This window comes from Sceloporus occidentalis, unplaced genomic scaffold (assembly GCF_023333645.1).
Source record: "Sceloporus occidentalis isolate IW3139 unplaced genomic scaffold, rSceOcc1.0.p SCAF_3, whole genome shotgun sequence".
Classification (NCBI taxonomy): Eukaryota; Metazoa; Chordata; class Lepidosauria; order Squamata; family Phrynosomatidae; genus Sceloporus; species Sceloporus occidentalis.
Genome location: NW_028316983.1, coordinates 3,546,492 through 3,565,415, shown reverse-complemented (window position 1 = coordinate 3,565,415; position 18,924 = coordinate 3,546,492). Strand labels below are relative to the sequence as shown.

Genomic DNA, 18,924 nt, shown 5'->3' with positions numbered 1-18,924 from the left:
ATACTCATTTAACTGACTTATGAAAGGATGGAAGGTTGAGTCAACCTGGGAGCCCTGGGATCGAACTCACAATCCTGTGGCTGCAATACCGGCATTTGACCGCTGCGCCACCAGGGCTTATTTTTTTATACATATCTTTTTAAAGTAAAAACTGAATAAAACAAATGAACTAGTTTGCAACATTACTGTGAAAAAGAATGAATGTATTGTTTGCAATGTACGTTCACAGCTCTCATTAATATTTCTTATTTTACAGCGAACCTCGAGTTTCCATCCGATTTAAGTGTGCCCTCACAAACACCATTTTGGATGTCCTTCGGCAACGGCCAGGATGGACTGAAGTGAAAGAGTAAGGCTTGCCTTCTTATGGGTGTGGCAGATTTAGGGATCCAGGCATAGGTATTACACTCTTAAATTTTATCATGGCATTTGATTTCTTGGGCAACAAGTCAAAATCCTATTTCTCATTTCAGTAGAACAAGAGTGAGTAACTTGTGGCTCTCCAGATGTGTTGGACTGCAGCTTCCATCAGTCATGGCCAGCATAGTCTTTAGTAAGGGATGATGGGTGTTTCAGTCAAGCAGCATCTGGAGGGCCACCAGATGCCTGCCAGTAATGGCTTCTGTTTCAAATCAAGGGGTAACTGAACCCCTACCAATTTTTCTTTCTTCTTTACTTAATGTCTTAAAGAGTGTCATGGCCCATTGAGGTTCTCCAGTGCACTCAGCAACCCTTTCTCCAGCTTCAGTCCCATAGGACAGGGTAGGCAACTGTGACACATCTGGGGCCAGTTTTCGATCCCTGGCCCTTTGAGGACCAGATAAATTTCCAACAAACCCAAAGCCAACTAGAAGTGGTTGGAAATCTACTTCAGGTTTTGAAAAACAGCAGACTTTATGTTTATCAAAATGAGGTTTGCAGGGCCTGTTTGAAAGGCAAATTGCCTCTCCTGGAGTTTTCCAGGCAACTTTATAGGGAAAAGAATTGATCTAGATGGATCAAATGCTTCAAAAATAGCCTACGGCTGCACTTTTCACATCTTTGCTATAGGTAGACCTTGGCATCTTTGCCCAGAGTTACAAAGGGCAGGGGGAACAGTGAATACTCTGCTCATTAGACAGTCCACAGGCTCAGTGTGGAAGGTAGAATAGATTGTGTATTCTGCTTTAAACTATGCTATAAACTAGCTTTAATCCTCCACTGGAAAAAAGGCAGGATGTAAAGAAGTAAGGAAGATATTATCTGTTTAGCTGTTCAGGCTGGAAGTCATGCTGCCACCTGATATTTCACAGATGAAAACTGTGCCATGTGTGGCCAAACAATAAGGGAGCATAGTCAAGATGGCAAACGTTATTTTACAGTGGATCCTTGATATCTGCTGGGGTTGGTTCCAGGACACCCCACCCCCACCCCCAATGGCATTCCTTATATAAAATTGAAAAATCAAGGTTTGCTTTTGGAATATCTATTTTAAAAAATATTTTCAAGCCATGGATGCGTGAATCCGTGGATAAAGAATCCGTGGATACAGAGGGCCAACTATAGAAGAAAAATTCACAAACTGGGAGAGGCTGCAGCAATTTGTTTTTGCCTGAGTCTACTAGGAAGGACCAGATTCTGCCCCCTCCTCTTCTCTCCCCTCTGCTGAGTTAACTGGGTGCAAACTACTTTTCATTTTAAACATAAGTTGGCAGCAACTGAAGTAAGCTGAGGACAAAGGGGGAAAGTAGGAGGAAGAAAGAGAAACTGGGACATTTTAAAAGCAGTTGAAAAAGTGGAACTGCATAGGATAAACTGGAAGTGTACCTGGCCAACTGGAGCAGTTAGGTTGTATGGGAAGTTAGCTAGCAGTGTAAACTCTTTTGTGTTTTTTGTTGAAGCAGTAGTAGGGGATCCTGTATGGATAGCTGAAGTGGTCCTGTCTGTTCTGAATTCCCTGTAGACAGTGAAGACTGTGCTGTTTACTTGGCCTTTGGTTCTTAAAATTAGGCCTAGACTGTTTTTAATTTTTTGAGGTTTTGGGTATAGTTTTGAAGGGGAGCGTCTGCTTTTAATTGTCTTTCCTCATGTATTTAATCTTTTAAATGTTTATATTCATTATAGATCACCTTGAGGACTCTGTAGAGTTGAAAGGTGATAATCAAATTCCATAAAGAATAAATAGGGTCTTCCTCCTAGCAAATGCAAAAGGGGTTAATACAAAGAACTGGAATGTAGGACATCCTTCTTAAAAATTGGAGCTGGGTTTCCCCCCATGCCTCCTTGGCTTTCTTATCTTTTCCAGATGCTACAGTGTTTTTTGCATCAACACTCAAAGATGCATCCCCTTTCTGTAGTCCAGTGCTCTAGTCTTGCCCCAATCTACCCAAACATCAATTTCTAGCAGCTTGTTATTGTGGTGTGCCTTCAAGTCATTTTTTACTTATGCTGATCTTAAGGTGAAACTATTATGGAGTTTTCTTGACATGTTTCTTCAGAAGGAGATTGCCATTGCCATTCTCTAATGCTGAGAGATTGTGACTTTCCCAAGGTCACCCAGTGGTTTATTTACATGGCCTGGCAGAGTCATAGTCCAGTGCTCAAACCATTATACCACACTGGTTCTCGTCCAACTGTACCTTACTTTAAAACCCTGTTCCCCTCAATCCCCTTCTTACACCTACACCAGTCCTTTCTCTTTTCCACATTCCTTTACGCCTCCTCCTCTTCTCTGGAAGTCCTTCTCACCTACCCTCAACAGCTACTTTCTGGGATCCCTATCCAGTTTCTAAACTAAGAAGTGCCTAGAGTCCAATCAGGTTGGAGTTATATGTACAAACCTAAACACCTTTCCTCCCTGGTCTCAGATAAATGAAAAGTCTTAGTGTTGAGGGAAGTACATTCCAAACACAGAGTAACTGAAAGAAAGAAGCTGGTGACAGTAAGGGCTGTTTGACAGTGGAACAAACTCCCTTGGAGTGTAGTGGAATCTCCTTCCTTAGAGGTTTTTAAACAGAGGCTGGATGGCCATCTGTCGGGGATGCTCTGATTTAGATTTCCTGCATTGCAGAATGGGGCTGGACTGGATGGCCCTTGCGGTCTCTTCCAACTCTATGATTCTATGATTCTAAGCTTTCATAGACTTGAACCTACTTCCATGCATCTGAGGAAATAGGCTCAAATCTAGGAAAGCTCATGCTACCAGCTTCTTTCTCTCAGTTAGTCTCAAAGGTGCTACCTGATCCTTTTCCATAATGATTTTCGAGACTTACACAGCTATGTCTTTAGGTCTTGGTTGGATTCACATTTCCAGAATAGAGCTGTGAAGACTGTATGTAGTGACTCCCCTTTTTTTGCAGATGCATTTAAGGGCAAACCACATGACATATTGGAGAACCTATTATTACTTCTATTATTTCCCACCCATCCTGCCAAATGCAACCATAAGAGTAAGAGGCAGAAGGAGCACCAATGCAGGGTGAAGGGGTCCCTCACCCTTTCTGTGAATTTCCCCATGGACTGGTTTTGCAATTTAAATGTTTTTATTTTGCTATTTAATGTCTTAAATATTTGCATCCATTCCACACCCCATTGGGGGCCTGGTAGTTTGAGAGGTCCTAGACAAGTACTGGAAATAAAATATCATAAATCCTGGGGAAGGCAATGGCAAACATGTTATGAACAAATCTTGCAAACGAAACCTCATGATAAGTTCACCTTAGTGCCTCTGTAAGTCGGAAGGACTTGAAGGCACACAACAACAGCAACCCCTACTACCACCTTCTCCACTTTGTATCTTATTTCTTTCCCCCCACCCCCATGCAAAGGTTGCATGGTGGCAACCTGTGGGATGTGGGCACCCTGAGTGTCTTCATTAGTAGGTGGAAAAGCAGCTTAGGTTGATGGTGGTTGCAAAGAAATAGCCCATAAAGAAAGGGTGAAGCACCTTCTCTTCCTCCTGTACCACTTTGTTTACAATCAAATTTGCAGCTTCCCCAGCCAAGAAGAGAGCTCCAACATTTCATTTCATTAACCTTTCTTCTTTGAACAACCCTAGTTGTGGCTTTACAGGTCCAGGCATTTGAATTCTAGGGTGGTAAAGGGTTTCCAAGCCAACTTCCTTTCAATTCACAGCTGCCCAGACTAGAGGATCTCTTTTTAATAGGACCAGGAAGAGAATAAATACTAGAGAATAAAGACATGTCAGTGTAGTTTGAGGCTAAAGGCTGCATTCCTTGATCCACTCTGCAGTTCTCCCTTTTAATTCGATGGGAGTCCATTTTTGCCAAATTCTAACCCAAATTCTTGTTAATCCCACACTCTGCATAGAGTGGCTGAAAATGAGATTCACGTTGGCAAGCTTCAAGCCAGCATGAAGTCCCTCAAGAACAATCTTCAAAGTGCCATTAAATAATGTACAGTCACATTACTGCCAAGAGAAGAAGCAGAAAGTGACATTAGCAGAGCTGCTTGCCTAAGAATAGAAAGATGAAGAGAGGTTTTGGGGATGGCATATGTTCACTGCCATTACTGGAGTAAAGAATAAGCAAGTGTAAAAGTAGACTGGTATACAAGTAGCTTCAAATAAGATAGAAAATAGTTTGGGTGAAATTTTATTGTGGTGGCAACAGCTGCCCGGTGTCACAACAGAGTGTTCAGGTAATGGGGGGACATCAAGGCAACTCTGGGGCCAGAATATTCTGGGCTGCCTCTGGAGTATTCTGGTGGATGCAGACCCTGCATTAGAGGGTAGCTACAGCTCAAACTTATATTAGTTTTATGCCCTTTTAAATTTTCATAGCTTCCTTAAGGGGGAAAAATCTTCAAGAGTATAGTTTATTGAAGGTGTTGAGAACTTTCATTTAGAGATGTTTAGTTCCACTCCTGCCTCCCCCCCATACTCCTTTTTCCAGTCTTAGCGAAGGGAGTGTGGGAGCTGATGTCTGACCAGCTTCTGAGTCTGTAATATCTTGGTTCTAACAACCCTTGAAAAGCATTATGTTTTCTTATAATTATCTCCTTTAAGATTTACACAAAGAGACGCTACATTAATCTTAACTTAAAAATGCTTTTTGAAAGTTTTCACCTTTTAGGGTAACTGAAATGACTTTATTCAAGGTGCTTTTGATCATTTAGTCATTTCCAGTAAATGAACTGTCATAAAATAATTGCCCTTCATAGTTCCAGAAACTAATAACTTTAGATTGAAGCAGGCCACGAAGCAACACAATTCTCTTAAAATTAAAAGGCATGTTATATTTATGACATTTTAAGTCAACCACTTAACATGTCCATAAAAACAGTGCAGTGGTAAAATAAATAGGTGTCTGTTAACTGTGGGCCGAAACAGATGGACAGGGAAAAGTGGCTTGAAGCTGCCTTTTCTGAAGCCACATTGAAACCCCACCAACCGCACTGCCAGCCCCCAAGGCAGCTGGAGTGCTCATGTCATGACCATAGGATATGGCTTCAAGCCAGGAAGAAGTGGGAAATGCTGCTTCTTTTTGAAACAATTTTTCTCTGCATAAGGCGACTAGAAGGCACTTTCCTGCTGGCTTCAAGGCATGTGTCATCTAAACGCCACACCTTCAAGTCAGCCTGAAAGCACCTCTTTTTGCCTGTCTGTTTAGCCCCTATGTTTCATGACCAACTGGGTACTACTTGACTTTTCTCAACAGGGAAGGCGAGTGGGATTTCTACTGGTGTGACATCCGCTGGCTCCAGGAGAACTTTGACCACACTTACATGGATGAGCATGTGCGCATCAGCCACTTTCGGAATCACTATGAGGTGAGAGGGATATGGTGAGAGGGTTTGCAGCATTTGTTTGGTCAAAGTGGGGTTCAAAACTCTCAGTAAATTTTCACCAGATGTGTTTGTGTTTGGAAGCAACTTGTATAATATTGCATTCCATGGAATTACCACTGTTGGAGATTTTTGCACATCCCCAAAGACTATCATCCTTCTGGAAATTCCCACTGTATTCTGTGCTATTCTGGTCTCATTTGGAGTCCTGTGTTCAGTTCTAGCCAGCTCATTTTAAGAAGGATATAGACAATTTAGAACAGGTTCAGAGAATGGCAACAAGTATAATAAGAGGTACAGAGAATAAGGGAAGGTGGTGGGAGTTGGGCATGTTCAGCTTGGTGAAGAGAAACATCAGGATAATAATAATAATAATTTGTTTTATTTATATACCGCTATTCCAAAGATCATAGCGGTGAACAGCAAGTAAGCTAATTAGCAAGGAAGCTAATTTGCCCCCAACAGTCTGGGTACTCATTTTAGCTCCCTCCTCGGAAGGATGCAAGCCTGAGTTGAGCTTGGGCCCTTTTGCTGGTCTTGAACTCACAACCTTGTGGTTTCGAGTGAATGGCTGCAGTACAGGCATTTAACCACTGCGCCACCAGGGCTCCTTACATGGATGGCATAACTGCATTCTTTAAATGTTTAAAGGGCTGTCACAGAGAGGAAGGGGTGGGTGGGTTTATTCTCTGCCATCCCAGATTATAGGATCACATCTAATGATTTCAGGTTACAGGAGGGTAGATTTTGACTGAACGTTAGAAGGAACTTCTTAACAGTGAGAGCAGTCTGGCATTGGAACCAATGGCCTAGAGAGGTGGAAAGGTCTCCTTTTCTGGATGTCTTCAAAGAGAGACTGGACAGCTACCTGCTAAGGATGCTAGAGCTTCCAGCTAGAGTGAAGGAGTCTAAGCTTGATAGCTAATGAGCCCCTCCCAGCTGTATGGTCTTGCAATTCTATAGTTCTATGAATTCTTTTCATAGAATCATTCAGTTGGAAGTGCCACAAGTGCCATCAAGTCCAACTCCCTGCCATGCAGGAACACACAATCAAAGCACTTTTCTTCCAGGGGCAGCTGGTAGTTGCGAGGGGGGTGTATTAGGATAAATTGCTCTCTCTTACTCACAACCTGAGTAAATGTAATTTCCTGGCCCTAAGGGTTATAGAGGTGGCAGTAAGTTTCTAATGCAGATAACATTCTACAGTATATATGAATTGTCCATCTCAGTAACACCTAATGTTACTATAGCACATTCATTTGTTAAATTTATTAAATAGATTAAAAGACCTAATAAAATAATTTTTTTAGGTATGTAGATTCTTCAAGATACTTTAGAAACAAATATTGCGGATGATGTTTCAAAACCAAATTAAGATTATTTTGTTGTGAAGGAAAACTTCTTTGAGAGAGACAAGTAACATCCATCGGCTTCCCCTTTTTCTCTTGAGTTTGTTATGTTTAATATGTACTGTGACTCTGTTAAACAATTTTGCTGGGTTTTTAATGCAGTTTTAGATTTAACTCTTTCAAAGTTGCCTTGTGAGCAGCAAGAAGGAGTGGAAATGATTATAATAAATCATTGTTGCCCTTTCAAAATAAGTATGCAAAGGGATTTTGCACCACTGAGATTAACTGAAAGAAAGCGGTTGGTAGCATGAGCATTCATAGGCTTGAGCCTAGTTCCTCAGATGCATGTTTGATGATAGTATGGTACCTGGTAGATGCTATGGAGGGATTTAAATTTTATCTCCTGGACTTTGGAAGGCTTTGTTCCTTGTGCCACATGGCCAGAAGGAGAAGGCGCCTGTCTGCATAGATATCCCTCCATACCAGCTCGACTCGGAGCAACACTAACTACATCTTAACAAAATGCAGGCCTGTGACTGACATTGTCTGTTTTTATTTATTTATTTTTCTCCTGTATGATTTTTAACACTAATGCAGTTGCCATTGGGACTTTGAAAGCTTGCAACATGTCTTTTATATATTTTGGTTGGCACAATAAAGGTACCATTGTTTTGTGAATTTTGGATGTTGTAGTACTTTGCTGTATGGCCAACATAACTACCCCTGCATTTGTTAATTGAGTTATACCTGTAGCTCATAATAAAAATTCAGGTAAAATCTTGTTTACAAAAGTTAAAAAAACAATTAAAACAACAATTTTGTTTATAAGGCACATGTTAAAAACAATTTAAGAGATGTTTGCAACTTAATAGAAAAGATAAAAGCGCAGCACCCCACTTTCAGAAAAACTTCTGCCAAATGATTTAAGAATCAAAGGCCTGGCTAAATAAAACAATCTTTGCCTGCTGGCAGGAAGAGAACAAAAAAGGGCCAACTGTACCTCAGCGGAAAGGAGTTTCACAGCCTGGGAGCAGCCACTGAGAAGGTTTTCTCAGTCCTCAGTAAATGTGCCTGTGATGATGACCACCATCCTACTATCATGGCATCTCTGTGGTAGACCACCTCCTCTGTAAAACTTCCCAGTTTCAGTTCCTGTTGTTAAAGTATCATTTAACTGAGAGGTGGGAAATCAAGTGGTCCTCCAGATATTATTGGACTGCTAGTCCCAGCATCCCTAGTCAGTATAGCCAAAGGGAAGGGATGCTGGAAGCTACAGTATAACGACATGGAGGGCCCCATGATTCCCACTCTGATAAAAACCATTTAGATCAATCAATAAGATCCTACAGAATCTTGGTCAGTGAAGGTCATGGGCAAGTAGTCTATGTTAATATAAGAGATGATGTAGTTTTAAATAAACATTTAGTGAGGTGACTCTTACTCTTCTTTGTGCTGACATTCAGCTGACTCGGAAGAACTACATTGTGAAGAACCTGAAGCGGTTTCGGAAACAGTTGGAGCGAGAGTCTGGGAAGATGGAGGCAATGAAGTGTGACTTCTTTCCCAAAACCTTTGAGATGCCCTCAGAATACCACTTGTTTGTGGAAGAGTTTCGCAAGAACCCTGGCATCACCTGGATTATGAAACCGGTAAGAGAATAGCTAACTGAAGGAAAACATCAGCATTCCTGCTCCAGCTGCAGCTGATGGGTGGATTTGTAATTGCTTGAACGGTTGAACCCAAGAGATGCTCAGCAGTGGCTCCTCTGCATCCTGGGGAGAAGTGACCAGTGGGATGCCACAGCGTTCTGTTCTGGGCCCAGTGCTATTCAGCATCTTTATCAATAACTTGGATGAAGGAATAGAGGGGAATAGGAGGAATAGCTAATACTCCAGAAGACAGGATCAAAATTCAAAATAGCCTTAATAGATTAGAAACCTGGGCTGAAACTAACAAAATGAATTTCAACAGGGAGAAATGTAAGGTATTCACTTAAGGAGAAAAAATGAAATGCATAGATATAGGATAGAGGCACATGGCTTAACAGCAGTACATATGAAAGATATCTAGGAGTTGAACGCAAGTCAGCAGTGTGATGCGGAAGCTAAAAGAGCCAGTGTGATTCTAGGCTGCATCTATAGAAGTACAGTGTTGAGATCAAGGGAAGTTATAGCACTGCTCTATTCTGCTTTGGTCAGGCTTCACATAGAATACTGTGTCCAGTTCTGGGCACCACAATTCAAAAAGGATGTTGAGAAGCTGGAGCATTTCCAAAGGAGAGCAACCAAAATGGTGAAGGGTTTGGAAACCATGCCTTATGAAGAAGGACTTAGGAAGCTGGGTATGTTTAGCCTGGAGAACAGAAGGTTAAGAGGTGATTTTTAAATATTTGAAGGGATTTCAAAATGAGGTACTAAATATCATATTGAGGTACAGTTCAGGTATGAAAGCTAAAAGGGTCGTTCTCAGACCCTTATTCTGGATGGGATTTGAACTCAATCTTTGGAAGGAGTCTACAAAAGGACCTTGTAACACATTTGATATTCTGCAAATACAACTAAAACCACAACCAAGCCTTTTCTGTATTTGGTCTCTTACTCCTTCGGTTGTCTGGTGCTTTGTATGTCTCTTCTGAAGAGAATGAGGATTTTCTTAAATGTTATAATTGATTCCGCTCAGTCATTTCCCCATGTTGGCCAGGAAAACTGTCTTTTTGGTAGCTGGCAGGATGCTGGGCAGAGCCCAGGAAAGGTTTGGCTGTTGCCAGATGATGAGAGACATTTAACATCATGAATACTGCACCACAGCGCATAATTACCTCCACACCCATCTGTGAAGCTCACAGCAGGACAGGTCCTTTGCTGGGCAGATAAAAGCTGGCATCAGCAGCTTTTTGCCTCCTGCCCACAAATAAGGGGAGGGTTTCTAAGTAGGGGAGTGGGAGTTAATTATGCAAACTAGCCTCTGAATTACTGCCAGGAGGATAACAGCCAGCGATTATCTAAGTCTACAAATGATAATTTGTGTTAATTGCCAGCAAGAAACCTTACATTAAGCCGATTTGGGCCCACATCCTCAATTAACATTGGGAGAAAATAGGGATCCGCTAAATGAGACTGTATTAAATAGGTTACAATTATCAATGATGTGCCGACAAGTGGAAAGAGACAGGTTGCAGGAGGCTCAGGAGGTGGTGGCGGGAACTGAATTTGTCTTATATTCCAGTTAATTGATTTGCATTTATATATGCCGCCCTTTCCTAAGGGCTTAAGAAGGGGGTACATAAAAATGAGTTAAAATGAATATGAAATACTTGGTTAAACATCTTCACTCTGTATACTATAGGAAGGCCTTGCAGTAACAGATAAAGTTGCTACTTTTCCAGTCAGGATTAGGCAGCATTTAAATGTCAGGGAGTTGTAAATTGTGCAAGTGGAAAACTCACATTTTATGGCTCTGATATATTAAGCTAAAGTATAATCTCTGCTGCTGTGTCACCCTGAGAGAAGAAGGTACAAAAGCATATCCTAGGGTAGCCATGTTGGCCATATAGCAAAGTCCGATAACATCCAAAATCCACAAAACAGTGATACCTTTATTGAGCTAACCAAAATGCACCATAAACATGTTGCAAGTTTTCAGTGCTCCACTGGCTTCTTCATCAGACAAAGGTGTTAAAAATCATACATGAGAAAGATAGAAAAATGGCGATGTTGGTCATAGGCCTGTATTCTGTCAAGGTGTTAAGGTTGCTTTCCTCAGTTCAGATGGTATGGAGGGTTGTTCATGCAGGCAGCCCCCTCCTTCTGGCCATGTGGTTCCTGGGAGATTCCTAAAGCCCTGGAAATAAACTTTAAAGTCCTTTAGCAGGACACAAAGCTACCATCTTTGATATTTACTGCCAACATAGGTAAAATTCCTCAGAGTGTAGTGGAATCTCCTTCCTTAGAGGTTTTTAAACAGAGGCTGGATGGCCATCTGTTGGGGATGCTTTGATTTAGATTTCCTGCATGGCAGAAGGGTGTTCACTGGATGGCTCTTGTGGTCTCTTCCAACTCTATGATTCTATGACTCTATGAAAACAATAGATACATTAGAGTAAGACTTCATTGGCATATTTTACCTTAATAACATCCACAAGTTTTCCTAATGCAAAAGTATGGAGACTTCCCGAGAATTTTAGTGTTCTTGGGCTAAGAAAGGGGCTTGTAGCCTCACAAAGGATTCAAGACAAACTGGATCTCAAACAGTAGCTTTTTGTCTTGCTAATAGAGTTTAAAGTTTATTCCTTGATATTATTTGGCCACACTTTGTATTAAATCCGTTGACTGTTTTTGCTATATCTCTCCTCGTTATTAATGCCACCCCCTTTCTTCTTAGATTTTCATTTCCTGAGTAAACACTGTGCTAATTATCTGACTCAAAATGTCCTATTCCTGTCCATTCATTCAATCCAAGTATTGCAATGTTTATACTGTATATACTCATGTATAAGTCTAGAAATTTAGGTTAAAAATTTGACCCCCAAAAAACTGAATCGACTTATCCATGAGTCAATGTAAGTCCTGTATCTTAACTCTTCTTTAAAAGAAGGAACCATCCTCTGGTGAAAAGCAAGAGTATAAGCTGTCATGGAAGCACTGACTCCCTCTACTCTCTCATCCATTCAGACTTAAGAGTAAGCACAAAGAGTTATTTCTGCTGGAATTTTATAAGTCCTTTGGCATTGTTTTGCTTTGCTTCATCCTTTAGATCCATTGCTGCATGCCATTAAGTTTTACCCTCAACTTATCCAAAGGCCATAGCAAAATCCATAATTTGGGCCCCAAAACCTGCCCTCGACTTATACATGAGGTCGACTTATAGTCGAGTATATACGGTATGTTCTATTTCTTGTTTTACTATGTCTAGCTTCCCCTGATTCATGCTTCTCACATTTCATGTTCCTATAATATGTATTGTGCAGCTTCGGAATTTCTTTTAACCTCTGAGCATGTCAACAAGTGAACATTCTTTTGGCTTAAGTCCAGTCATATCATTAGTCCTCTCCTCTCCCCCAGTAGCTCACTGCATGCCTTCCGGCCTGGGAGTCTCATCTTCCGACATCTCTTGCTTCATTTTGGATTGTCTCCTCACAGGGTTTTCAAGGTAGAAGGCTTCAGGAGTGGTTTACTATTGCCTTCTTCCTCTGCATTACTGACAAGTGTTACCTATGGTGCCACTGCCATTGTCTCTGAGAGATCCTCTGCCAATTTCAACCCCTTACACACATACTACCATTGCTGCACCATAGCTGTTTGGCACATTTGGCACAAAGCCTATCTTTGCTGCTGTCAGTATATTCTCTTGCCTCAAAGAAGCACACACTCCTACCACCAAGGAATGACAGTGCGAGGGTGAGGAAGATCTCAGTAGAGGATTTAAAATAGGGAGGAAACATGTGGCCAGTGGGATTTTTTCCCTACCAAAGGCATACTGCTACATACGGAGTGAGGGAGCCATTCTGTTCAGGATCCTTCTATTAAAAATTGCTCTAATGTTTTCCAATGATATGTTTTAATGTCACATGTAGCCTGGCCTCCTGGGCACTGCAGAGAAAGGCACATGTCCACAGGCTGCAAAGGTGAGTCAGGCTGAGGTCTAAGCACATTGATTTGAAATGACCAGGAAAATACTGAGCTGCAGTCTGAGTGCAGGAGGCAGCAGGCTTGTAAGTTGCACATAGGTCTTTTTCAGGCAGGAAAGAGCCGAATCTCAGTGGGAGGGCGGTGGTGTGGTGACCACATATAAAACAAATAATCCTGTGTCTCAGGATTCAGCCATCAACTAGTTTTAAGTCATTTTTGTTCCAACAACATTAGTAATTCCACCCAAAGTAATCCGGAAGATGCAAGCTGTTGCTTGGCTGCTTGTGCCTGGGGTTGGCATCTGGCAGAGCTGAAAGTGGCCAGTTGCCAGATGGTGGCAGTTTGGCTCAGCCAGTTAAGGGATCATTTTTGGCTCACTTTGCATATTCTCAGCTGATCCAAAATTGCTGGGGCTCCAAGGGTGGCATGTTGCTTACCATGCCTCTTGACCCTTCATCTGCAAGCAGTAAGAGGGAAGAACAGAACCTCTCATCGCTGCGTTCTTTTGCCTTTACTTGTTTCGTGACAATGAAAGTATGCAAAGCCAATTTTCTGTTAGTCCCTTACCTGGTCAGGCGCATCCTGAGATTTTCAGTTTAAAACCTGAAATCTAGGGGCAGGCCTTGGTGATGTCAGATGGATCAGCTGTACTGGTAGTACAGGGAACAACCCCTGGTGATACCATCAAGCATGATACATTAAACACCAAACACAGCCGCTCAAATCATGTCAGTCTGACAAATGAGAAAATATCGGGGGGGGGGGGGGGGGCGGCAGTGGTGGAATTCACTGCCTTGGAGTGTAGTGGGCTTCTTTGGTGGTCTTTAAACAGAGGTTGGATGGGTGGCCATCTCTTAGGAGTTCTGTAGTTGTGCAATTTATCATACAGCACTACATGGCAGAATGGGGTTGGACTAGATTGGCCTTGTGACCCTTTCCAACTCTTGTGATACTATGATAAATTAAGCTTTTCAAGCTCAACAGCAGCAGCAACAAAACCCAAAGTTTCCCGAGTGGTGTTTTTAGCACCTTTCCAAGCACTTCTTTTAATGTGTGATTTGTAGTCCAACCAAAATACTCTTCCAAGAAAAAAGAAAGTTTTCCAAATTCTGCTTTTCATGGCTTTCTCCCATTAACCAGTGCTCCCCACAGGCCACATATTCTTTTTTCTTTTACAGTCAAATTGTGGGATCCTCCTTTATCCCCACACAGTTAAAAACAAACTTTTCAAGACAGTGTTCTCTCCTTAAACTTTCTTCCCTTTCTGTGAAGTCCAGGAGAGAGGGGCAGGCTTTGAAATCTGAGGAAACTTACATAAGAGTGGGTAATGGGACCAGGTATAAATGCTATGAAAGCTCTCCCAACTAACTGTACAGTAGTTAGAAGCACATTCATCTGCAGTCTCACCTTTGCATGGTCTCCTTCATGGGGCAGTGCCTCCTGCTCCTCTCCCAGGCCCTGTATGGCAGGCAAGCCACACTCAGTATGGATGTGTCTGTGCAATGCTGAGTTTTCTACTCCTTCCAGACAGCTGCCGCTTAAATGAGTAAAGGGAAATCTCATGAAAGGGCCTGCAATAAAAATATTTCTTTCTTTGCCTTACAAAATGTACTGCTGGGAAAAAATACATGGGTCTTAAAACTGGGAAGGTAATGTATGAGCCTGAGCCAGGGACGTTTTAACAGCCCAATATCTCACTTCCCACAAGTCTCGGAAAGCTTGCTTTTTATCGCTTGAGGGAACTGGGATTCCAGGATTTCAGAGCCGCTTTCAGGAAGGGTTTGCGCAGGGCTTTTGACAGACTGATAGGGCACCAGGGCATCGACATTGAATCAATGTGAGGCAGACCACCCTGATGCATGTTGGGCTGCTAACACACGAAAGCAGTCAGGAGCCCACTGGTCAGCCTTCATGATCCCAGGTGCTGCTGATAATAATACCTTGTTAAAGATGTCCATCATCAAGTGGTGGGCATGTGTGTGCCAATGGGGCCATAAAGGCCTGGCTTCCTGGGTACTGTGGAGAAAGGCACATGTCTATGGAAACCTACTGGGTGACCTTAACATTGTCACCTTTCTTGTCACCTGCATGACTTTTAATATCTTTGCCTGATGAAGAAGCCAGTGAGACTTCAAAAGCTTGCAAGATGTATTTTATGCTTTAGAGTTGGCCCAAAAAGGTATTACTGCTTTGTGGATTTAGGATTTTATTATATTTGCATGAGTAATACAGCTCCCCCTGGGTATATTTCTTGGACAAGTAAGATTCGGGAGTGTGTCACACAGGACAGATCCCATGCAGAAACTGAATTTAAACTAGCACAAACCTGCAAAAGTGGGTAGATTTTCAAACAATGTCAGGAATTAACCCGAACAAAAGGTGGACAAAACCTGCAAAAGCAGGTAGATTTTCAGACGAACTTCCAAAATTAAAAAGGAGTGAGCTTTATTCAGGTTAATATGACATTAATGCTTCTTTCCTCAAACATGTCTGAAAAACAACCCACTTTTACAGACTTTTAAATCCCGTTTCTGCATGGGATTTAAGCCATTTGCCTCTGTGTGATAAACTCCTCAGTCTCAGAGGGGGGCAGTGGTAAACTTCCTCTGAACAAATCTTGCCAAGAAAGCCCTATGATAGTGTTGATTTAGAGTCCTCATAAGTCAGAAATGACTTGAAGGCACACAACAACAAGAGACAGAGCTCGGGTAACGTGGACTACAGCTCCCAGCATCTCAGATAACTGGCTCTGGGAATTGAAGTCCAAAAGTAGGTTTTCCAAGCTCTTGGAAATAGTTATGACAGGAAAATGGGATTTCCATGTCCAGGAGTCTTATATTTCACAGTGCTGTAGACAGGAAAGGATGTTGCCTGCTTCCTGTCCCTGTTTGTGGGCTTCTCAGAGTTTGGAGATCCCATGCCCAGAAATGCTCAAAGGAAAGGGAGTGCATGCTAGATGGGAGAGACTTAACAGCAAGACATTGAAGGCACAATTAAAACAACTGCAATGAATTGTTCCTAAACATTAGGAAAAACTTCCTGATAGTAAGAGCTGTTCATCAGTGGAACAGACTGCCTTAGGAGGTGATGGACTCTTCTTTAGAGGTCTTTAGATAAAGTTTGCCCATCTTTTGGGAGTGCTTTAGTTGTGTATTTTATTTATTTAAATAATTAGAGTATTTATACCCCACTCTTCAACCACAAAGGAGTTTACAGATGGCTAATCTGACAGTTCCCTGCCTTCATCTGCCTCTTCCTATTCAATGATTTCTATCCCAAAAGATTTTTCAAACTCAATTGTTTTGGGGGAAATTTTTCATGGAACTCTAGGGGTGAACTTTCCATAGCAGCAACCTGGGTTGTTCCTCTTTCCTTACTCCTCCCAGTCTGCATCTGCACTGCCAAAACAATGCACCTCGACACTACTTTAATCGCCACTGCTCTATGTCACAGAATTCTGGGACCTGTAGTTTTGTGAGATATTGAGCCCTCTCTGTCAGAAGAGTTCCTGTGTGGCAGGAGGTTGGATGAGATGACCTTTCTGGTCCCTCCCAACTCTGTGACTCTGATTCTGGCTGTCAGAAAGAGAACGAAATGGCCTTTTGGGCTCACAGTGGTGTTGAACACATTCTGGAAGAACCACCACCAGCACTCCAGCAGAGGAAAGCACCACCAAGAGTCCTTTAGAGAAGAGAGACCTGTTCCATCATCCACTCCTCTGGTTTCTCTTCTCCAAGGCTGCTGCCTGACTGTCTCTCAGTGTCCTAGTCCAATGCTTAAACCACTGCACCACACTGGCTATTATATTAATGTACAATACATTATTATCTATTGATATATTAATATTGTATAATGCATATGTATATATAACATATTGTGTGTGTGTGTGTGTGTGTGTGTGTGTTTGTTTGTGTGTGTGTGTGTGTAAAATAATATATAGCCACTGCACCACACTGGCTATTACATTAATAGATAAGATATTAATATGTACAAATAGATTATTAGTAGTATATATATTAACATGTTATATATTAATATTATAGTTAATGTGGTGCAGTGGCTATATATTACTTTATACACACACACACACGTGTGTGGGGGATATATATATATATTGTATATTACATTAACATAAAAGTCAGTGTGGTGCAGTGACTATGGCCTGTTACAGACTGCCAAAATAAAGCTGCTTTGGGTCTCTTTGGAAGTATGCTATTTAAATGGTGCATGGGTCCAAAGAGTCCGGAGGTCGCGCCAAAGCCACACTCCATTCCTAAGCACTGGAGTGCAGCTTTGGCGCAGCTTCTGGATTCTTGGGGTGCATGCATCATTTAAACAGCATACCTCCAAAGAGACCCGAAGCAGCTTTATTTTGGCTGTCTGTAACAGGCCCTTATATTACTTTATACGTGTGTGTGTTTGTGACATATATATATATATATATACACACACACACACACACTGTATATTACATTAACGTAAAAGTCAGTGTGGTGCAGTGACTATATATTACTTTATATATGTGTGTGTGTGTGTGTTTGTGACATATATATATATATATACTGTATATTACATTAACGTAAAAGTCAGTGTGGTGGAGTGGCTATATATTACTTTATACGTGTGTATTTGTGACACACACACACACACACACACACACACTGTATATTACATTAACATAAAAGCCAGTGTGGTGCAGTGGTTTGCGTGTTGGACTAGGTAGGACACTGAGAGATCAGGGTTTGAATCCCGGCTTAGCCACGGAAACCTGCTGGGTGGGTGACACCTTGGGCAAGTCACACACTCTCTCAGCCTCAGAGGATGGTAATGGCAGTCCCCCTCTGATGAAATTTGCCATGAAAGCCCTATGATAGATTTGCCTTAGTGTTCCCATAAGAGAAATCACTTGAAGAGAACAACAAATATTATTTTAGTATATTATAGTGTTATGTTTTATTGTTTTGTTTTTGATTGTATATATCTGGTGTTTGGTGAAAAGGATGTTATAAATAAACATCACTATTACTATTACTATTGTTATTATTGATGGTGGCTGAAAACCAGTTGACGGATTGATAAGTCCATTGTTCCTTTGTGAATCATTTTCAGGTGTGCAGGTTCTTCAAGGGTAACTCCAGCAGATACTGCTTTACAAGCCGAACAACTATGCGTATGTGTGTGGGGTGGGTGGAAACTTTCCCAAACATTTGCAAGTGTAAGGGAAACTTCTGCTTGAAATGTGGAAGATACAAACTGTATAGTAACAGGCAGTGCTGTAAAGATTTTATTGGCTTTCCTCTGGGATGGCCAGCATAACTCACCCTTGGCACTTCCACTCATGAGTAATGCCGCCATCCCAAACCTGTGGCCATAAAACCTTTATATCATGGCACACCATCAAGCATTCCTTTTTTATATTGCTAAATAAAACAGCATCGTCAGCTTTAGGAGCAGCGTGGGGAGAGGCAGTCCGCATCGACTGTTCCACGGATAGCTGCAGCTGGAAATTTTTTGGATGGCTGCATTTGAGACAAGTCAAGTCTCTCTTTTGATTCATTTTTCCGTAAGAGGTCAAGATTTTTTTTGTAAGATCTTAATCAAGGGGGTGAGGAAAGTGCTTCCAGTCAACAATCCTTAGTTGAAAGATGATTCAGGGAGTTGAGTTTCAGAAAAGTAAGTTTCCCCAAGCTCTGGGGAAGAGATGTGGAGGGTTTCTCTGAACTGTAGGTATCCTTTCCACAAGCAGTAATTCATCTGTCCATGTAAGGATGACCTGCTGCAAGTATAAAGCTGAGAACTTTGACCTCAGTAAGAGTTTTTGTTTTGGTGTTTCTGAATAAGGTGGGATTGTAGCTCAGCAGTAACTTCATGTTTTGTATAATTAGCATCCCAGGTTAAATCCTTGGCATCTCCAGTTTAATTTTAAGGAAATAGATCAGGTGGTAGGTGTTTGGGAAGGCTTTTTCCTCTGTCTTCTTATTTATTTTAAGTATTTTATCTAGTTCTAATTTTAATTGTCTGGCTATCTGTTGTTTTATTATTGTGTCTAAATCATAAATCTATTTGGCTGTATGCCACACTGAAATTTTAAATAACATGAAGAATGGTACAAGAATTATGGCCCGAATCCTGTTTGGGACTAGTGCCATTGTAAATGGAGTTGT

The 18,924-nt window shown here is 41.6% G+C and overlaps 1 protein-coding gene across 5 annotated transcripts in view; it reads left to right on the top strand.

The window, feature by feature from the left end:
- Positions 1-18,924, top strand: part of TTLL9 (tubulin tyrosine ligase like 9) — a 52,957-nt gene that overhangs the window by 9,412 nt on the left and 24,621 nt on the right. For 4 of the 5 annotated variants that reach the window (XM_089513456.1, XM_089513458.1, XM_089513459.1 and 1 more), the window contains 3 exons: positions 257-349; positions 5,658-5,769; positions 8,597-8,782. In XM_089513456.1, coding sequence (XP_089369582.1) covers positions 257-349; positions 5,658-5,769; positions 8,597-8,782 — 391 coding nt within the window. Of the gene's footprint in view, positions 1-256; positions 400-5,657; positions 5,770-8,596; positions 8,783-18,924 lie in introns of those variants that run through there. The other variant, XM_089513460.1, reaches the window with a different exon arrangement.